The sequence below is a fragment of the Syngnathus floridae genome, chromosome 17, assembly GCF_059516105.1.
Source record: "Syngnathus floridae isolate MCC-2025c chromosome 17, RoL_Sflo_1.0, whole genome shotgun sequence".
In the NCBI taxonomy this organism is placed as follows: domain Eukaryota; kingdom Metazoa; phylum Chordata; class Actinopteri; order Syngnathiformes; family Syngnathidae; genus Syngnathus; species Syngnathus floridae.
The window spans coordinates 9627686-9648345 of record NC_142429.1 but is presented as its reverse complement, the minus strand read 5'-3'; the positions used below and the strand labels follow the sequence as shown (position 1 = coordinate 9648345).

General features: G+C 41.7%; 7 protein-coding genes, 1 long non-coding RNA gene and 1 other non-coding gene across 12 annotated transcripts; 4 read left to right on the top strand and 5 right to left on the bottom strand.

The window, feature by feature from the left end:
• Window positions 1–36: 36 nt before the first annotated feature.
• On the bottom strand, window positions 37–3658 carry wbp2nl (WBP2 N-terminal like). The gene is made up of 8 exons (XM_088358141.1): window positions 3585–3658; window positions 2532–2640; window positions 2271–2409; window positions 2081–2173; window positions 1785–1994; window positions 1481–1594; window positions 1111–1193; window positions 37–1023 (listed from the first exon to the last, which is right to left on the bottom strand). The coding sequence occupies exons 1-8, from the start codon at window positions 3641–3643 to the stop codon at window positions 967–969; spliced, it is 864 nt and encodes a 287-aa protein (XP_088214267.1). The 5' UTR covers window positions 3644–3658; the 3' UTR covers window positions 37–966.
• A 570-nt stretch (window positions 3659–4228) lies between these two features.
• On the top strand, window positions 4229–6794 carry LOC148384357 (zona pellucida sperm-binding protein 4-like). Its single transcript, XM_088358133.1, has 12 exons — window positions 4229–4541; window positions 4615–4739; window positions 4806–4926; window positions 4987–5121; window positions 5190–5362; window positions 5453–5532; window positions 5594–5727; window positions 5785–5968; window positions 6030–6168; window positions 6241–6310; window positions 6404–6538; window positions 6611–6794. The coding sequence occupies exons 1-12, from the start codon at window positions 4349–4351 to the stop codon at window positions 6757–6759; spliced, it is 1638 nt and encodes a 545-aa protein (XP_088214259.1). The 5' UTR covers window positions 4229–4348; the 3' UTR covers window positions 6760–6794.
• On the bottom strand, window positions 6785–8546 carry rrp7a (ribosomal RNA processing 7 homolog A). The gene is made up of 7 exons (XM_088358136.1): window positions 8447–8546; window positions 8100–8242; window positions 7852–7977; window positions 7643–7766; window positions 7459–7556; window positions 7179–7386; window positions 6785–7078 (listed from the first exon to the last, which is right to left on the bottom strand). The coding sequence occupies exons 1-7, from the start codon at window positions 8508–8510 to the stop codon at window positions 6993–6995; spliced, it is 849 nt and encodes a 282-aa protein (XP_088214262.1). The 5' UTR covers window positions 8511–8546; the 3' UTR covers window positions 6785–6992.
• A 163-nt stretch (window positions 8547–8709) lies between these two features.
• Window positions 8710–13588, bottom strand: poldip3 (polymerase (DNA-directed), delta interacting protein 3). Of its 3 annotated transcripts, none has more exons than XM_088356816.1 (10): window positions 13422–13588; window positions 11573–11673; window positions 11011–11438; window positions 10857–10901; window positions 10693–10770; window positions 10386–10604; window positions 10188–10265; window positions 9945–10074; window positions 9729–9795; window positions 8710–9614 (listed from the first exon to the last, which is right to left on the bottom strand). In XM_088356816.1, the coding sequence occupies exons 1-10, from the start codon at window positions 13445–13447 to the stop codon at window positions 9401–9403; spliced, it is 1386 nt and encodes a 461-aa protein (XP_088212942.1). In that variant the 5' UTR covers window positions 13448–13588; the 3' UTR covers window positions 8710–9400. The 3 variants fall into 3 exon arrangements, with proteins under 3 accessions (XP_088212942.1, XP_088212940.1, XP_088212941.1); XM_088356814.1 differs by lacking the exon at window positions 13422–13588 and adding an exon at window positions 12345–12471; XM_088356815.1 differs by lacking the exon at window positions 13422–13588 and adding an exon at window positions 12345–12471 and having other exon boundaries at window positions 10857–10898.
• Window positions 12906–13059, top strand: LOC148384355 (U12 minor spliceosomal RNA). Its single transcript, XR_015853598.1, has one exon. It is a non-coding gene; the product is annotated as a U12 minor spliceosomal RNA (small nuclear RNA).
• On the top strand, window positions 13462–18305 carry fam234b (family with sequence similarity 234 member B). The gene is made up of 13 exons (XM_088356813.1): window positions 13462–13610; window positions 14531–15040; window positions 15113–15226; window positions 15300–15467; window positions 15596–15711; window positions 15923–16073; window positions 16151–16295; window positions 16412–16606; window positions 16681–16759; window positions 16829–16996; window positions 17157–17277; window positions 17391–17617; window positions 17766–18305. Exons 1-12 carry the CDS (start codon window positions 13574–13576, stop codon window positions 17615–17617), a joined length of 2031 nt encoding a protein of 676 aa, XP_088212939.1. The 5' UTR covers window positions 13462–13573; the 3' UTR covers window positions 17766–18305.
• On the bottom strand, window positions 14668–17313 carry LOC148384353 (uncharacterized). Of its 2 annotated transcripts, none has more exons than XR_015853234.1 (4): window positions 16810–17313; window positions 15414–15798; window positions 15125–15340; window positions 14668–15034 (listed from the first exon to the last, which is right to left on the bottom strand). It is a non-coding gene; the product is annotated as an uncharacterized LOC148384353 (long non-coding RNA). The 2 variants fall into 2 exon arrangements; XR_015853235.1 differs by lacking the exon at window positions 16810–17313 and adding an exon at window positions 16467–16774.
• Window positions 18306–18380: 75 nt separating the features above from the next.
• Window positions 18381–19752, top strand: smdt1a (single-pass membrane protein with aspartate-rich tail 1a). The gene is made up of 3 exons (XM_088356820.1): window positions 18381–18582; window positions 18726–18902; window positions 19084–19752. The coding sequence occupies exons 1-2, from the start codon at window positions 18448–18450 to the stop codon at window positions 18861–18863; spliced, it is 273 nt and encodes a 90-aa protein (XP_088212946.1). The 5' UTR covers window positions 18381–18447; the 3' UTR covers window positions 18864–18902; window positions 19084–19752.
• On the bottom strand, window positions 19457–20385 carry ndufa6 (NADH:ubiquinone oxidoreductase subunit A6). Its single transcript, XM_088356818.1, has 3 exons — window positions 20205–20385; window positions 19748–19863; window positions 19457–19663 (listed from the first exon to the last, which is right to left on the bottom strand). Exons 1-3 carry the CDS (start codon window positions 20341–20343, stop codon window positions 19532–19534), a joined length of 387 nt encoding a protein of 128 aa, XP_088212944.1. The 5' UTR covers window positions 20344–20385; the 3' UTR covers window positions 19457–19531.
• Window positions 20386–20660: the final 275 nt, after the last annotated feature.

The window sequence follows — 20660 nt, the reverse complement described above, 5'->3', positions numbered from 1 at the left end:
TTCTCTTGAAATAATAACTGCCGAGGCTCAAGGAAATATTAGAATCAATAAATGACAAATTTAATAGATTTCAGTTAAAGAACTTTCAGCCAAGCATTATTCATTTATAGACATTATATGAGTAAAGCAAATTTCAAATCCACACTATTTGTTAAGGGTGTGCAAAGACCTGTTAATATCAGCAACAAAAAAAAAATGGTTAGCCCTCAGGAGATTTGACGGGAGGCAAAACGCTGTTGTTCTCTAAATGATGAAACCTGGTAACCGCATACTGGCCTAATTACAAAGAAGGTTTCAGCTTGCCTTTGCATACATGAATGCAAGAGAGGCCAAGAGAACAACGTCACTCGGGTGAGCCCTGATTTTCCACTACGGCCATTGTCAACCGGGAATATTGCACACTTATTGTATGAAAATAAGGATTAAAAAAAAAAAAAAGGTGCAATTTGGGTTATCTCGAAACTGTAATTGTTGCTGATCGTACGTAAGCTATTAGATGAATCAGGAAGTATTGACGGCCATCAATGCATGACTAAAGTCTATTCAACCCATTTCTGCTGCTATTGTATACGAATAAACACTCCATTCAAAAACAGTATAGGAAATACACACTGTAAATGACACCACTGAAATACACTGATAATAAGTTCGGTTGTTAAAAGCGACACGAATGAACTCCAAGAAAGTGTGTGGTGGTACAGCTCGGTCGTTTCAAAAAAAAAATAATAATAATACATTCATCATCCCACTGCCTCCTTTCAGCTTCAGACATTACTGTTTAGAACATGACAACAATTATTATATTAAGCAAAATAGCCACAGAGGGCTTTTTGACTGAGGGGGGGTTGCAAGTTGTAACTTCACAAAACTGAATTGTAAGAGATTAAATGTGGTGTTTTGTAATATGCCATATACCGTGGTCAGGGATCCACCAGAAGACAAGGAGGAAGTGTCTGTACCCGAAACTCAGTTGTTTTTCTTTTCAGGAGAGTTTGGGTAAGGTGCATATGGAGGAGGCATCTCCTTTATCAATCAAATAAAATAAAATGGTATTAAGACAAAATAAAATTACATGACTACTTCCACGTTACTAGATGAAAAGTATGTTACCGTGGGCATGTAGACATTGTGTGGATCGCTGGGATTGTAGTACGCATTGCCTGCTGCTTCTGCGGCTTTGGCGTTACCTGGGCCTGAAATAAACATCAATCATAAAGGGAAGACAAATAACCAATACACAACATGAAGTCCATTTCTGCACCCTGAGGATTTAGTCTTTCATGCAAAATCAGATGGCCAACACATGATATCTCAGCAGATGAGGGGGGGAAATTAAATAACAGCACATGAGAGATCATGAGTTGCTTTTTTTTTCCGAGGTGGACTGATTTAAAGTGATTCACTTTGGGCCAGATGGATCGCATCTGACGGGTGCAATGAAGCAGAAGAGGAAAACTCAAGAGAGGGTGGGGGTTCAAACCTGGAGGTGGTGGAGCTGTCCAGTTCTGCGGGGGTGCAGCCCAGTTTGGAGGTGGCCCTGGATACGGGGGAGGTGGGGCCATGTAGTCAGACCCGGTTGGGTATGGGTACATTCCTGGAATGCATGTCAACACATAAGGTCACTGACCTTGAGATGCCTTGAGGCAAAACAGCTGTTGCAAATCCAGCAAAGGCAAAAACCCCCAAAAAGTGAATGTATGGAATTAATTCCGACAGAGAAAATCAAGGACATTTTTGCTTTCATAATCGGTCATATTTTGGGAGAAAAAAAAAAAAACCAGCACCTGGAGCAGCTGCTGGGTAAGGGTAGCCCATGTTGCCCGGAGCAGCAGGAGGAGGCGGCGGTTGCGGGTAGAAGCCGTTCTGCTGCGGAGCGGGCGCAAAAGGATAGCCTTGAGCGGCAGGTGGAGGCGGGCCGTAGCCGTTCATCATTCCAGGAGAAGGGTAGCCATGATATGACGCAGCACCATTCTGGGCCGGGGCTCCACGGGAAGCTGTAAGACAGTGTGGTAACACGTGTTTTGTAACGCCTTTTACCCATAAGCTGTGCTAATGCAAGAACGGAAAGTCATGAAGAAACCATTTGTGGCCAGTTTGAAGAGATGCTGGCCGAGCTCGATGGCTCCTCCGCTGGGAAATGACATCTTGAAATGAGCCTGACCCTCCCAGCCACCTGGTAATTACACAGTCAAACATATTTTAGATTTATATTTAGAAAGGTTTTTTTTTTTTTTTTTACTTCTAAAAAGCACTAAAATTAAAATACCTACCGCCCGGCTCAGCTGACACTGTCCCTTTAATGTAGTTGGCAGCAAACACGGGCTGCTCGATGCTGCATCCCTTCATCAGATAATAGGGGAACATGGCAGAACCCAGGCAATCTTTTGTATTACTGGACACAAACACCATCTAAGCCAGCGGGCGGTTAAAAAAAAAAACAAAAAAAAAACATAAGAGTAAGGTCAACGACATAATGGAAAGAACAGCTAAAGTACCAGCAAATGACTCATAGTATGTCATGTCGGCATTACCCTGTATGGTGTGAGGTACACAGTGCCCTTCTTGGTCCCCTTAAGTAGATCCGATTTACTGCTGACATCACTGAACGACAGCTCCACATTTTTACATTCCCTTAATACACTGGTGAGGAAGGAAAAAAAAGATTAAAATTCGGGTTTTGTTCAATTTTTGCACTTACGAATGCCAGTCAGACACACAAATTCTGAACCAGACAATTCTTGTTTTGAATCTGATGTCCAAAAACCTTTTTTTATATAAATATATATCAAATGAAACACTCAAAAAGGAGCTCCTGCCACAACTTGACTCCTGCTCTTAAAGCCATTCACTAGGCCACGCCCCTTAAAGGCAGATATACTGTAACTTGACTTTATAAAACCAGCTTATATCTTTCTATTTTTATTTTAATGCGGCGCCATTTGTTGTTATTGAAAACGTGTTATAAAACAACTGTGTTTTGGGGAGGGGCTGGAACAGATAAATGGCTGGTCAAATAATTTCTATCGTTTAGATTTATTAACATAGCTTAATTATGAAACTATTTAAACTTGTAGGTCATGTTAGAACTCGATATGTATCGTAACTTACCTTATTTAACTTAATACCAGAATATTTGACATTATTTAGCTAAAGCTTCCAAAAACAACTCTAAGTATGATGTAATTGAATTCTACGTCACTTCAGACTAAAAATATTACTCACATTTCGAAATTAATATCTCAAAATTGTGATAAATTCGATTATACCCAGTAAAGTGACCGACAAGATAATGTCAACATACTGGCTTCCTGTTTTGAAAGTTAGCTTATAGCGCGCCTTTCTTTAATGAGGTAAACTACAGCGGAACCGTCACTATAGTACGCAAATTTGGAAAAATCTGTTTTAAAAACATTTTAAAAACATCACGTGGAAAACAGCCAGCGGCACAGCTGCGTCAGCTTAGTTGTGCTAAAGCTAAACTAGGCCACGATGTTGATGTTGATTACAAACTAAACAAGCCAACAAGGCCAATTTTTCCGTCAAATCGCGTTGACAAAGAAAATAAAAAAGGAAGTTTATCATACCTTTCTCCATTGTTGATCATCACTCCGCCATTTTGGGAGTGATTTCTATTTAACGCCATGGTCGTGTAGCTGTTGCGCTCGCTGGTGTTTGGTGGAGTTTGTTTGCGCTCCACTGACAAGAAACGCCACATACGTCACGCGTTACGCCACGACACCACCTGGGCATACGTCACTTCCTGTAAAATCAAAATAAAGGTAGGATCTTCTGAGTCTCTGAAACGTCCTCGCTTAAACCTGAAGGCAGCAATAAAATTTAATTTTGATTTCAAAATGAATTGTGCAAATACGTACAATATTTTTGTGCAATTCTGTAAAATACATATTTTAAATGTAGTTATTCAAAAATAGTTTGTTGAAATTAACTATAAATTGTTACATTATTGTAAATAACAATTTAAGATTAGATTAATAGTTTGAATTTTCTTGAATGTAAATTATTAATTCTATATACTTTATATATATATATATATAACTAATTGATCAAATTCAAAAGAATGTAGATGTGTTTGTAAATGTTTTATTTTCATAAAATATTTTCCCGACAAAATATTAATCAAATACATGGTCATTTTTAACAATAATTTTAATATTGGCTCTGATTTGTGTCATTAATGCATGACGGAGGGTCGCTCGGGTTCCAGCTTCTAACCAATTAGACCTAATTGGAGAGTCACATGATACCGACCTGTCTACTTCAACTAGCGATCCACCTAGTTAGATGTGGGCAATGCTAATGAAAGACTAAGTATTAACACTACAAAGAGATGAATAGTCATTTTGTAACATTTTATTTGATTTCCATTGTTTTGACCTTCAACATTCAAGTCCATCTGTGTATCGAAAAGGGCTCAACGCCAACTCGGAGGCAAAATCTTGCCTTGCCCAGAGTCAGCTGCTTTCAGAGGGGAATAAAAGCTATATTTGGCTCGCAGGTCATCGATAATATTCGCGTAAAAGGTGAGACTGCACCATCAAATTGAGAACTATTACGCTATACTTTAAAGTTATGATTAATTTGCTCTTATGTCAGACAAGACAGGGGCCACATTCGCAGTGCCCAAGTCCGAAAGCTTGTGTGGGGTCAAAATGGTCAGACACAACAACCAGAGCCTCATTTTCATCAGCACCTACGACAGCTGCTACGCTCAACTGAAGGTAAAAGAACATTTGAATAGTTCAAGTCACAAAACGATATTCAATGTGATGCTTTCGAACCCTCAGGACAGCAAAGTGGTCATCCCAGTGCAAGTGCAGCTGACAGGAGATGATCGACTGTTCAATGTAAACATCAGCTGCCCTCTGACAAGGAGACCCAAGGGGAGTCCACCACTCCCACCAAAAAGTGAGCGGAGATGAACTGAGTTACCTTGACTACAGGTGTCTTAAAAACCATTTGTTCCAGAATTCCATGGAGAATGTGCGATCCACAAAGACCTCCAAGTGAAATGTGGACAACAAAGAGTGTCTCCAGCTTCCTGCGCCAATTATGGATGCTGCTACAATTCTACAGACGCAACGTGCTATTATAGACTCAATTGTGAGTTTTTGCAAATTAAATTATGTGTATAGAGAGCCAAATATGTTTTATTTGGGTGATTCTTCCAGCCTGCTCTCTGGATGGACATTTTGTGTTTGCTGTGGAAGCCACCATGATGGACCTGCCCATGCGCCCAAGAAGACTCCGAGTCAAGAATCAGCCAGATTGCATCCCAGTGATCGCCACCCCACACGCTTCCGTCTTTAAGATTCACGTCATGGATTGTGGGGTTAAAGCAAAGGTCGTGCGGATTCCTTGATATCAAACCTGTCAATCAAAACTCAATGACGACCACTTACTGTGATTATTCTGCTACTCCACCTTCCTTTAGGTCAACGGAGATGTTGTCGTCTATGAGTTGGAGGTGGAGGAGCTGCCCGACCCTAGGAGGACAAACCAATCATCATTCAAGTACTTCATATCCCACAATTGCGTCTTCACTCAAGCCTGACCCATTTATTTTCTTTCCAAGTCTCCAAGTTGACTGTGAATATGAAGCATCAGCGGCAAAGCGTGTAGCGTATCTGCATTCCCTCAACAAGGTGACCAACCCGCCACCTGTGGTTGGTCTGGGAACCATCAACGTGCAGATGAGAATTGCCACAGGTAATAAAACGCAAAGACTCCCTTTTAGCTTTGATAGCCTTTTCTTCATCCATCTAGATGCATCCTTCACATGTTTCATTCCCGAGGACCAGCTTCCACTGACGTTGCCACTGCGTGAAACCATCTACGTGGAAATCTCTATTGCGCAACCAACACCAGACTCCACACTTTCCCTGCATGTAAGGGATTGCTTCGCCTACCCGGCATCTCGACACTCTGTGTGGATGCTTCTTTATGATGGGTAAGGAATGAACAGAATTGCCAAATTGGAGCTGCTAGCCTAATCTTCTCCTCCTGGATAGATGTCCTAACCACCTGGATGACTCCAGAGGTTCAGTCCCTGTGGACAACCAGGGTAAAACCTATTCCCGTTCTCAAGTCCGGAGATTTGACGTCAAGACTTTTGCCTTCTTTAAAAAAGGCCAGCCGAGTGTTGAAGAAGTAAGTTGGGGCGGAAAAAAAAACCCCAACAGCTTCCCGACTCCTTTTTGGGTCTATTTTTTTTTTTCTCAGATGTACTTCTATTGTTGGGTGGAAATTTGCACACAGGATGAGGACTGTACACAACGCTGTGCCATCGTTTGTGAGTACTGTATATTATTGTTGTTGGGGTTGAAAGACTGGTGGAGCGAAAAGGGGTTAAGGGTCAAACTAAAATGTTCTTACCCCCCCACAGCATCTGAAGGTGAGAGAAGCAGAAGAGAGGCTTCATCTGAAATTCATCCCACTCAGCTGGTCTCTTTGGGCCCTTTGCTGCTGCGTCAGAATAGCACAAAAATTAAGAGTGGTCCATGTCTTCAGCAGAAGAGTGGTAAGTTCAGCTCATGCCGAAACTCGTCAGGAAGATTTGGATCGTTGATGGTTTATGATGTCTCTTCCTCAGTGTATACTGACATGGTGTTTGTTCTCGCTGGCATGGGGGCGATGACAACGCTGGTGGTGGCGGTGGTGGCGATATCGTGTCTAAGCAACAGGAAGCGTCCCAAACAAAGGGCAACACAAGTTTCTGATGCTCAAATTGAAGATCTGTGATCTCATAATAAATATTTCACGTAGCCTTCAGGAAATGGTCCGCTTTACTATTTTATCTGTTACATTACACTCAGCATTTAGTATCAGTTTATATTTGGACAAATTACAAATCCAAACTTTCCTTTATGGCATGAATATGACAAGTTATACATGACTAAGCTCATTTAAATTATATACAGATGATAGAGATTTGCCAAGTGAGAAACAACGCAGTGAACGATTGTTGCGTTGCTTTAATACGGTCTGAACTTTCTTTGAGCCCTGAGGAGCGCTATTCTTTGTTTGTCCTCTTCAAACTTTTTCCTGAGTTCAGCAATATCTGAAACCAAAAACATCAACATGCCTTATTTTCAGAACAGACAAAAAAAAATCTTCAAATTCTCCCAGAGACTGATGAATAATGGACAAAGCCAACTTACGTTCTTTCTGCGTATTTTTATGCTGCCAAGAGTAGAAGTTCAAGAGCTCCTTCCTCTTCTTCTTCCTCATTTCCTTCTGCAGGGTCCTTTTGTTGGCGGCCTCACTGTGGGGACGCGCTTTGCTACCCTTTTGCCCCCTGGTGACTTTCACCCAGCCCTCCTCATCCTCTTTCTGTTGCTCCTCCTCCTCCTTCAGGCGCTCCGCTTCCTGGTACAAATAAAAACAAATACATTAAGACCATGCAATGCGCTTGAAACATTCAAACAAAATTCAACGTACTTCTTCTTTCGTCTTGTCATAATTCTTCATGAACTCATCGACTACATTTTGAAGGGTGTTCGGCGGAACGATGGAATCTTTGCACTGTTGGATCCATTCTGGGAAAGCCATACACAAGTCAAACTGAATTTAAAGCACAACAAAACACTCATGATGGTGTTATTAATGTGGAAACTTAACTCACTTTGTATACCAGTCTTAACTGTACGCTCTGTTGAGCAGACCACCAAAGGCACATTGTAAGGGTGCGACTTAGCTGCTGCAATACTCGAGGGACTAGTGAACACGATGTAACCAACTTTGAAACTCTGAATGCAGAGAGGAAAGGCATGAGAAGAATGGCATTGCAAAACAGAAATGATTAAACTAGAAAAAAAAACATTGTTACTCTACCTGTTTTTCAGCCGGTTTGAAGAATCTGGACAGTTTCGGTTCAGATTGGCGGAATGCGCCCGGGTGGTCACCCAACTCCACGTATTTAACAGAGCCAAATTGTGAGAACAATTCCTCGACGACTTTCTGAGTGACCAAAAAAAAAAACACATCAATGCTTTTAGGTCATTTAAATTGTGCACGCACACATATCTACTGATATTTATTCACTGGTTAACTCAAGAAGTTCTCATTGATTGTTAATGTACCTCGGAGCAATATGGCGGTATGTTGAGGACAAACAACGTCCTGTCGAGTGGTCGGTGGGAACCTGTCTCTGACCGAACTTTGTGCTCCTTCACGTACAATTTGTGTTCAGATTTCATGTCTGCTTCAAACTTCAAGGGCAACACTGCAAAAGAAGAGAGGAAGACATATTATAAACGACTAAACGTAAATCTACAGCGTTACCCCTCCCCGGGGATAGGCCAGCCAGGTTTGAGTAAAAATAACTTTATTGAGCAATAAATTTATTTATGAAATGACAAAAATGCGCTCTTCCGTTGGTAATTTAAGGAAATCTACAAGCTATACGACACAAGTACTGTTTAAATACCTGCAAATCCTCCAGGAATAATACAAGCCTTGCCGTTGGCATGTTTGCGTCTGGACGGTGCCATCTTGTTGTGACCCTTGACACCGGAAGTAAAAGCAATACGTCACAATGACATCCATTATGTATTTTATTTTGAAGGCGGAATGCATTTCCTCGTTCAATTTTATTATGAAATACAATCAACGTAATCTAACGAGACCGGCTCAAATAGGCAAATAATTTCTCAGGAAAGAAAAGGGTGGAAAAACAAGCCTTGGACAACCTTTTTACAAAGCTAGCTCTTTAATGACATTATAGGACAGTTTATGAGCTCTCTAATATTTTTCTAACTGGCAAATCAAAAGTTCAAAGTGATTTACAGTACAAAATATGGGTACTACGGGAGGGAACAAAAAATTAAAGCCAATCATCAAAATGATGAATGTCACACAATCAACAACAACAACAAAAAAATCTGACTGGGTGAAACTAGTTTACGTACAAAGTAAACTTTGGAATTGGACCACCACGCTGGTTATTTTTTATTTAACCGTGTAAAAGACTCCTTTTATCAGGTATACATACAGCAAGGAAGGCAACCTATGCGTCCCTTGTGATAATATGAGTTTGGATTATTGTCTATTTTCTCTTGTGATCTGAAACTGAATGAACTGAGCACACAGGTACAGCTCAAAAACAATACTGTTATAGGACTCATGAACGGGTATGGGTGAAGTAAGCAAATTGGTGCTAATTTGCAATATTACACACACACCAAATTAGTTGGCTTTGGGTAAAATTCAGTTGTTCAACTCATATAGCAAACCGATAAAATACAGGATGCTGAATACAACTGAGTAGTTAATAGTGTTGAATGTGTCAAATTGCTTTTCTACATGTGGTGTGTGTCTTGCTGTCCAGATGAACCCCACTGAGAATGCATCAATATGTTCAGGAACAGGTTTGGGCGACAACCTATATTTTGATGCGGAAGGCAGTGGCCTGTGAGCTGGGGGGCTCGGTGGTTGAGGAGGACTGCGCAGTGGACTTAAAGAGAGCTTTCAGGATTGTCTGGGGGTCCACCTCAGGAGTTGGCTGGGAAGTTCTCTGGCTTGCGGAACGAGACAAGGCGGGAGGGAGGCCGTCTTTCTTGGCCCCGCTGCCAGCGCCCGGGGTGTCGCTCAGTCGCCTGGAAAAAAAAAACAGGCGAATAATTTCATGTCAATTTTCCTAACAATAGTAAAATTCTAGTTAGTCAAAGTAACATTTACCACTGTTAAAGAATTTCATAAAGCTCACTTACAAGAGAATGGGCTGATCAGAAGTGATGACATTTCCCTGAATGTGAATATTACACTTCATGGGCTGACCTGTGTGTGAACAAGGTAGACAAAGAAAGGCATAAATGGAAATGCTTGCTTTCCTGAATACAGCAAATGTAAACCACACAGTCCCTAAATACCGTCACGTTTAATTCATTCAGAAAATCTTGATGGCATTGCTTGTTCTGAGCACTCACCGTCCAGGCAGCGGTTGTTGTACTTTCTATATGCGCTAACGGCATCCTCTTTGCGGACAAACACTACTTCAGCGACGCCCACCTTCACCAGGCGTGCTCGCTTCAAGGCACCGCACACGCAGAACAGCTCCTGTGAACAAATCGATTTGGTTTTTTTTAGGGGTTGGTAGTTATGATTTTGATACGAAGGGCGGAAAGTGTCTTTTGAACCATGTGTGTAAATGTAGCCTTGGATTTACTTACCACTATGTCTTCCTCAGTGACTCGGGGATGTAAGTTATTCACTGTTATTTTGGTTCCTTCCAAAGGACTGAAAATAGGCTGAAAAAAAAATGACAAGATGTCATTAAACCGGTTACAACTATGACAGTAAGGCTTGCTTTCTTATATAAACATTCTGTAACCCGACATATTGTCTAGAAACTGGTTACAAGTGTTTACCTGAGGGGGTGGAGGCGCTGAGCTGTGTTGAGCCGAGCTGTGCTGGAGAGTCCTCGAAACAGGCTTCAAGGCTGCAGCGGGAGGCCGAGGGGTTGTTGTACTCGCGGTGGGCCGGGTGGGGGCAATGGGGACAGGAGGGCGAGGGGCTGAGTAAGCATCGTTTTTAACCACCTTGGTTATTGGAGCTGACATGGAAAATGGGGAGCCAACTGGGCCATCCTGTGAAATGATCACAATGGAAAAAGTTGAAATATGTGCGAGATGTAATAAGGAAATACGTCTGTATTGACGCAAGATATACTCTTACCCGTGACTGTAGCAAATTGTTGGAAGTAGTAATTTTGATTTGTTTATTTGGAGGGCCGTCGTGATCATTTGAGACCGGCTGCAGGACACAAATTAAAGTTATTTTTTATACTAATGTGATAAAAATGAGAGCATTGGAAACTGAAAATTTAATATTTGTAATACTTGTGAGTGAAGACGCATTCCACCAAGAACTCCAACTGGGCGCTGCTGTAAAATGAGGTTGGACAATGAGTTGTAGTTTACCGGTTAAAAAAATAAATTAAAAAAATCCGCAATACAGCAGATGTAGTGCAATACAGAAAGCCTTTCTGCTTACCTGGATGGTCTTGGTTATTTTTAGAGGCAGTAGAGCAGATGCCAGGGTTTGCGGCCCACTACTCATGCTCCTCTTAAGGCTCAACCTATCACGAGCGTCTGTCATTCCCTTGTTAAGATGGCCGATGGCGCCATCCCTCCCACTCAGTCCGTGCACGTTTGGGCCAAACAGCCTCGTGTTCACACCTGCAAAGTGGTTGTTGGCTTGGATCTTCATCTGTGGCACGAGTGTGTGGCTCTGCAGTTGGTGTGTCGCTGCTGTCTTCTGGATGGCCTGTACAGGCACAGTGAACACATTCTGCTGCTGTTTGCGCGAGTTGATCATCTGACGGGCATCCTGCACTCCTGCTGTCGCTCCACCTCTGCCACGGATTTTAAAGCGAGCATCTTTCTGAACCAGCTTTTCTCTGGCATCTTTTAATGGAAATCCTGACAAAATACGGAAAAAACACGTGACGTTTATAAATCGAATGTAGAAGAGGATTCACACAGACATACAGACTTATAACTAAGAGTGAGCATCATCATGAATGAATGAATGAATGCTACTCTAACACTCTTACCCGGTCCTCCTCCTAGTCGTTGCCGAGCATCAGTCACGCCAATCCTTTGACGGGCATCGAAAGTCCGGCCAACCCCTCCTGCACCCCGTCCAAACATAGTTCTGGGATAGATAATGCGATACAATAGGTTAGTAACTTTAGCAATATCAAAATAACAATGCTGCATAGTACCTTTGGATTATTACTCAAATCACACAGAACAAGGGTAACTAGTAAGATTAAGCTCCGTGGTCAACCCTTGGTAGTCGGTCAGTGGTGTTACTACTAGTGTAGCTCCGTATTGAGTAATCATTACTTAATGTAACGAATCCATTATCATAAGTAACACCTTGAATCGGTTAAGTAAATCTGAATTGTCACGGCTAGACCACATGCTACTATCTAAAAAGTACGTAGCTGCTAAAATTAGCCAGTCTGCAAAAATAACAGGCGCACGATAAAACGTTACTATACACGCCATCAAAACAATGTATATACATTTTAACGGACACCATTACAAACATTTATTGTGAATTGGACGATAAGTAAACGAATTGCATTCCAAACTAAATGATTCCAATGTGAATGGCCTAACATCAAGCTAATGCTAATGCACGTATATTAGCACTCGACAAGCGCTCGCTGTAAGAGCATGAGCAAGCTATCACTAGTTCACGATTAGCCAGCAAGTTCCTGAATAAGCCTCGGTTCCCTGATAACGGTTTTAGTGCCAGAAAAGTATCAAAAACTACCAAACATCAATTAGACATGAAGTAATTTAGCAGTCTTTTACCGTTTAACCGGCACCTTAACGTTTATTCCGCGTTGTCGTATCACTTCATCCAAAGACACGTCCGCCATTTTGCCAATCTGCAATCAACTGCGCATGCGCGATCGACAACGTTACGGAAACCTTGTTGGTTCATAAAGGTTTTTATGTTAAATTAACTCTAGTATTTTCTTGTAGTAAAACGTCCATTGGATGTAGGCCAAATGAAAACCATCACCCATTTTTAATAGATACTAGTAAAAACAAGGTGACAAAACTAAGTTTCAGATCCCAAAAGATATCTACAATCGATTGTTCTTGAATCGTGCGTCAGTCCTGTTCCCCATGAGCCTTTGCGCATATCACAAGCATTAATTTCGCATAAACTAGCGACACTAATAACAAAACTAACTGTAAAGATACTGTGATAACAAAATAATGATCTCGACTGTTATATTTAACATTACATATTAAAAAAAAAATCCGAACACTTTAATTCAGTACGCTATGTTGCCATTCTTAAAACTTTGACTGTACATATATAGTCCCTGTGCATATACATGTGCTCACGACAGTCAACTGGTTATGCCTTAAACTGATGAGTAAGGAAAATAACGACGCGGGGTGACGCCCGTGTCCTCGTACAATTTGCGAGATGAATTTTTGAAGGGGGAAAGGTCCGCCCGTTGAGGTGACTTGCCTACTTTGCTTGATGCCTCGCAGGACATGGATCTTCCCTGCTCCCTTTCCAGTTAAAAATAAAACCTCCCTATCGTGCAAAAAGTCAATAATATAACTTTGAATCATTTCTTATTTACCGTTATGAATTTTAGATTTGTTGAGAACACAAGCAATCTACCATTCTGTACTAATTACTATACGCTATATAATAATTAAAAGTGCCATAGATCTACTACACACTATTTATTCCTCTGCTGAAATCGGCTACATCCTTAGTCAGAAGGATTATTCATTTCTACCCCCAAATTTAAATTATTTACAAATATAATTTGGAAGATGACCAACTTCGTCATTATTTAAGGAGAGTGTTATTATAAAATAACATCAACAGAGGGTAGCATTTGTCCATTATAAACACACCTCACTTCCAATGTCTTGAAAATCATGTCGAACTCCAACTCCCATGATGTAATTCGGCACGCACAGCTCCAAACGCAGCGGGGGTGGTGCGGTCCCTTCCTCCAGGCTCCAGCAGCTCATCACCGCTGTGCTGCAGATCCGCTCCAAGAGAAATGGCAGCAGCCTTGTCCCGTGCCCTAAAACTACCCGGTAAGATGCAAATAGCATGAATACAACATACAAAGTAGTGACGTTTATTGTTATATATGATCTACATCATTGCCTAAAACATCGGGGAATCTGTCGCAATGTCATGCAAATCCGTTATTTTGACGTGTCACTTAATTTGCATTCTCCTGTCGCCTCTTGAACGTATCCGCACGTGTTTTTTTTGTTTTTTTTAAATGTTATACATCGTACGCATGTATAGATTTATGGAAGTGCTCGCTAATTTTCCTTTGTAAGCATTTCTGCTACCTGCTAGCAGTCCGCTAGCTAGTAACCCCCCCAAGACCCCATTGTCCAATTGATCAGTTACCGTCAAGGTTCCTATAACATATATATTTAAAAGAATAATAATTATTGACGTTATTACGGACTATTTATCCCTGCAGATTTTTCTTCTGATTTATAGCGCTATATAAACAAAGAAACAAAATAAAAACAATGTATTGTGCAACAATGTGCAAAGGACAACATGCTAAAATAATGTTAATTTACTATTAGGAGCTTAAATACAATTTGAGGCAATTGTTATTTTGATAATTAACATTGTATGTTTAAAAGTGATTCATGTTTGTTCATTTTTATTTACGATTAATTAAATTTACATGTTAAAATGTTGATGTTTATTTTTCACAGTAAATTAAAATCGTAATTTAATTCACTGCACTTTAATGTTTAACACTTCACATTGCTATTTGTAGCATTTAAAAGTATTTGGTGGCCTTTTTAAATTTTTTATCTAACCTTTATTTACCCAGGCAAACAATTAAGAACAAGTTCTTATCTACAACTGCGGCCTGACAAAGTTACATATTTAATTGTGCAAGGATCTTTTCAAGTGTGGTAACTTTTGACACGAGTTGACGAGTTTTATTTGGATAATATAATTTTGTGTGCGTGTGAAGGAAAAAAGGGCTCGGAGCTGGGAGAGTACGACCCACTCACCCAAGCAGACAGCGAGGACGAGAGCGAAGATGATGACCTGGTACTCAACTATCCCCGCAACGGTCTGGGCCGAGACTCCTTCCATGGCGCCGGCGGCTCCACAAAGCTGCGGGGAAGTCGATCCGGGCGACTCGTGGTGGCCGGAGATTCGGCGCAGGAGGATGAGGACGACTGGAGAGAGCGACTCCCCAACAAATCCCAGCAGGGCAGAGACGATGTGAAAGGAGGGCAGTACTGGAGCCCGTCAAGGGAGGACAGGGAGCAGCTTGGGGGATCTGGACTGAGGATTCACGGGACGGATGAGGAAGCCAAGAGGCTGAAGAAGAAGAATGCTGTGCGGGCCTCCTTTTTTCTGGTGCCTCTAGTTTGCGCCATGCTCCTCGTGCTTCTTTGTGCATTCCTGATTCCTTGTCAGAAAGCAGCATTGGCAAAGAGGCCACAATGGGAGCGAGCACTTGGAGATGCTGGAGGTAACAGAACAATAGTTAATGTCCGGAAAAAAAAGATTTGACAACTTATGTATGATCTTTTCTTCCATTTAGGTGTAACTCCACCTGCGCTGGCCTTATGGGATGTCGACGGCGATTCCGTGGATGACGTTCTGCTCAGTGTCACCGAGTGGACCAATGACACGCATCCCACACAAGGGAACAAAAGTAGGTTGAACCCTGACCTCTTATGGTGTACTTGTCCCCTCAATTGAAATAACTCGTCCTGTCGTGCAACCAGTTTACAGCGCCGTGGTCTTGTCCGGTGCTAATGGACAGCTCCTGTGGAGGAAAGTCATCTGGGAGCCAGTTATGTATATTCAGTGTGGCCTGCAGCTCAACACGAAGCCATTACCTGTATGTCTCCTCATTGGGAAGTCTATCATCATGGCTGTGAATGGAACCACAGGTGAGAGACCTGGAAGGCAGTCTTTGCCTGAAGAGTTATCGTAGATACAAAGAACTCCATATGTTCTTCTTGTACTTATCTCAGCATCTCAAAGCCGTTATGTATAAAGGATTCCTTTGACTTCACAGGGAAGAACTTGTGGTCCACGCTGCTGAGGAACATTGAATCCCAAGCTGTGTTACTCCCAGATGTCCAAGGAGATTCCGTTCCAGATCTACTGATAGCCACCCTGCCTGCCAACGAGGTGCAGGCATTTTCCACTTGACTTCCCTTCCACACTGGAGCTAGGATTTTTTTTTTTCCTTGGGGGGGTGGCGGTGGCCAATGATATCTACAGAGCAAAAAATATATAATCATATATTATATAATAATAATAACTGTTGTTGCATGCACAGTGAATTCCTCCAGTTATTTGGAAACGCATGAATGAATAATTTTGCTGTTTTCACTTTCAGGCTCTGGATCTCTCCCTGACGTTAATTTCTGGGCTGACTGGAGCGACGCTCGGACAGTCTGTGTCATTCAACCTCACCGGACAAGGGAAACTGATTGGCCCTCTTCTGCATGAGACTCAACAAGGGGCACCTTACATCTTATTTGGCCTAGGTAAATGAAGAATAATTATGCAACAAGAATAGACAGAAGTTGTAAATGTACCAAAAGTTCTGCATCTATTTTCCTAGGTAATGTCGTGGCCATCTCACTGCGAGATATTTACATCCGTGCAACCAGCAAGTTACCGCTGACTCCCACACTAAGACAGAAGGATCCTGCCTGGGAGGGATTGAAGAAAACAAATTCCTCCTCCTCCTTCATACACATCTTCAGGTTGGCCTTAGCAACAACACACAGTTTGACATAGCAGAAAGCCTCCATAAGAGATTTAGGGGAGAATCTCAGAAGCCATACATTTAAATAAAAATTCATTTGTGTTTTTTTTGTAGAGGATCTGAGCGTGTGGAGTTCTTGCTGCCCCTGGTGGCCGGTTTTGGCACCTACCACAACAACCTGGACACGCTCTCCAACTTGAATTCCAGTAAGAGCGACTGGGTGTTGGTGTATGGCTTCAGCAAGATCTCGGTGCTGAGACAGAGGGATGCCCGGAAGCAGTGGACCTTTAATTCCGCCCCCATACACAGGTAGAATGGAAGATAATTTATTTGTAGTCTCAAATTTGTGATGTCACCTTAAATTATGTCTTTGTGCGTTACAGCCAACCAACTCCTGGACACTTTAATGACGACGGAATCCTCGATCTTTTCTTTCAGCACTCGGCAAACGGCATTATGAAGGTAATGCAATTTAAAAAAAAAAAAATTATGATTTAATCCTGCATGTTTACCTGATTTCTTGAATGACAGGCGCAGGTGATTGACGGGGCAAATGGCCGTCCCCTCTGGACGGCACAGTTTGTGTGCCCTCGTCTTGTTTTGGAAACGGCAGCGGTCTCCACTTCCACTGGCCTATCAGCTTTTGTCTTCTGGGCCAGCGAGCCAATCACTGCACAGAAGAATATCACCAAGGCAACTGTGAGTCTGCCAAGAGAACAAGCTTTGAGATGGCGACAATCCAAGTAGATTTAAATATTCAACTACTATAAACATAATGTCAACATCAGGCACACCTGCACAATCCAATAATAATAATATATTATTATATTATATTTAGTGTTTATAACTTTGCACACAGGTGGCCCCGGGTGTTACGGCAGCAGAACCAGTCATCCGAAAGCTCTTCCTGTTGCACCCCGCCTATCCCACAATCCTGATGCAGTTGGCGACGACCACCGATACTGCAGTGGCTGCCGCAGGTAGAAGTCAAAAATAGTCAACTTAGTATTTGCTGTCATGCAAAATGGTGTCGCGTTGAAGTCGGTAAAATTAGTTGGTATGATTAATTTACCTATGTCATTTTTTTTGCCAGTGAGTTACGAAAAGCGGCAGAAAGATGCATCCTACATCACCGTATCCCCACGGCCGGCGCCCGACTCGGAGCCCGCCGCTCGGATCGTGAAGAGCATTCGACTCCGTGCGGCCATCGCCAAAGGACGGGTGGTCACATTAGGCGAGAGCTTGGAGACTGGGGCCACTGGTACACTTGACACATTTGAGCTTGACAAGTTTTACAGACACCTGTTCTTCAAATATTAGGTAAGGGAAAGTTGTTTATTAACATAAGTCATTAACTGTTTTATTTGATCTGTTTTATGAGGAGTATAAACAGCATCACCGTGCAAATAATTTAATGATGGTAGTTTATATAATGTGCACCAATGCTCATGAATATTATTGTTTTTAGTAATATGCTGCTTTTCTACCATGCTGGGACACAAGAAAGGGTACAACTGGATAACTGCACTAAGAAGGGATTCATTTGAAGCTATTTACATCTTGGCTAATTAATTGGAACTTCATTTCTCTTCTGTTAATTGAATGTGAAGTATTTCTCGTTTTTAGTCATGTTATTTATAATTTGTTTCCTTAAATACTTGTATATTTATTTGAATGGAATTTTATGAATTTTTTGTTGAATGCCTAATCGCTGACTTGATCACAGCACTTTGTTTTAATGAAAGGAAGTGTAGATGCAGTAATAAATCTTTTTAATGGTCAGTGTTACATGATCTCAGATCAAATCTTTACAATCTCCTCAAATGATCATGTGGTAATTTTCACGTTGCTATGTGTAAAAAATGGATTGCTGTACAGTATTTATTAAGTTGATGTATTGTCTTATACTGTTTCTATTTTTTTTTCTCACTTGGCTGCTCATGAGTACAATATCATTGTAAGCTGCAAATTCCTGTATTAAAAACGAGAAAATAAATTCTTTGTGCAACTGGGATGTTTTTCTTTTAACACGGTAAAAATACGGGTACGTTTGCTGTGCCTATAAATTACCACTGGGTGGCGCTGTTCCCTCACCAGCTCCTCAACGTGGTTCCGCATTGCTGCCGTGTCGCATCCAAACGCTGCTTATCATGGCGTCGGCTCTTTGTCGACTTGGCCGGTTCTCGGCTGTCAGACATGTCTTCGCCTCACCGGTAAAGACTGTGACAGCGTGTCGAACGGCCGTGTGCTCCTCTTCCGGAGCCATTTTACCCAAGCCGAAGAAGGTGAGTGTTTATACCGCGTGCAGCCTCACTTCTGGTATTGGATGTTTCACCATTGAATGGGGAAACATTTTTCCCCTTCCATGTCGACTAACGTTAAATAACCAATTAATTTCTATGGCGGGGTGTGGGACACCGGGAAGCAGACCCCCTTCGGACTTTGGCGGATTGCGGCGGTAGTGGTTCCCTTCTTATATGTGGGGACTCGAATCAGCAAGAACTTCGCTGAGCTTCTGGAGGAACACGACATCTTCGTCCCCGAGGACGATGATGACGACGACTGAGCGTGTCGACCAGCCAATCAAGAACACCATTGGAGCCAGGTAAATGCTGCGTTCAATTACAACCCGTAAATTGAACAACCGAAACAATAACATACTGAATAATATTCAGACTAATGTTCTTGGATAAAGTGCTCCAGTAAACTGATTGGGCACTTACACTGCCTTGTTTTCCACATAATTCACTTTTTAACATTCAATTGTTTTTTCCTTTTTCTCTCAGATTTCATTTTGACACATCTACTGGGGACCAATTACCTGAGAATTCCCCTCGTCAGGATTTTTTTTTAACTGTCTTTGAGCCTGAAAATGTCCTCTTGTGGTTTTTGTCTTTGCATGCAGTAGTAAAGTTTTTGATAATGTGCTCTATTTTTGTTTTAAGTACCAGTACAAGTGTGACTCTTCAGTATTTGCATTTTCATAAAAAAACATTTCTATTATGAAGTACACATGACTAAAATAATATTACAAAAAAAATGGGTGACCACTCTTAGCTTTTGGGATAAGAATTTCAAATTAGGATATTTCTCTTTAATGGCCCCTTTGATAGCAATCTCGGAAAAGCTTCGTTATTAACAGACACAAACACGAACGTGTGAATGTTACATTTGTATTTACAGTAAATGGATCTCCTGTCACAGTAGACAAGGGGGTCTAAGGTGAGGAGGAGTTCAGGGTTCGTTAGCGCGGTAAAATTTGGACAAGAAATCAGTGGCGCGTGGTTCCTCGGACTCGTGGAAATAACGCATTACATGTGTCTTCTGTTTCCATACGTGGATAGTCTCCTGGAGTTCCATTTTCCCCTGCAAGTGACATTAAATGCAGAAAAGGAAACAACTAAAATGTGGCCTATCCAACTTGGAATGAAATAAACTTCTAAGTGTTACCTTAATGACCAACATGTCAATCAGACGGGGGTCAGTGACATGCTTGTTTTTGTCGAACATCTCCCTCACTTTGTCTCGACCCTGTTGCGTGTTGATATCCAGCTGAAATGTCGCCACTGTTGAAACAAATGTAAAACTGTAATACTTGGCACATATTGAATTTTAATATGATCGTTATTATGCATTGAATGCAGTGCCAACATGGTCCAAGTCTAACTTTGAAATGTTTCAGTACTGTGGATGCTTGTGACTCTTGCAGTCTCCATTTTAGAAAAACCGACGTGTAGCAGACATACGCCGGGACGAGCAATCTAGTGATAACATTTTTAAAACAACTTAATTATATATGCCTTCAACGAGAATTGTTTACTTGCTGCTTTAGCGGCGAAATGCTAGCTGACAGACACGACCTTGACACTTAAACCTTTTAAAACCGGACAGTCCAGAAACGACATACCTGTGTTCGGGACTTCTCGGTACCAGGCTCGGTAAAGCTCCCGGACTCTGCGTTTCGCTTCGTCCAAATCTCTGCTAAAAATGGGCTTAACAATTTTGGATGCACCAGCAGCAGTTCGGGTCGCAGCAGTGGACGCCATGACTGCTGCTGTTGAGATTTCCGGTGTTACTTACTCGACGGTGGTGTAGTAAGAAAGAGTTGCGCCGTCTAGCGGACAGGCGCCAATTTACACTTCAAAACGTTAATAGTGATAAGCCACTGGAATCGTGAAATTTTAAATTCACACTTGAATGAGCTCACTGTTAATTTGCAATGTAAATGTGTAAATTAAATGTGTCAATGGAATGAATTGGGGATTTTGAAAAACCTTAAATATTAGGAATATTTCATTTTTGAAGAGAAAAATTATGGATGCTTGAAAGGCATGAATTTTTAGAACACGAAGTTGGCGTGAAC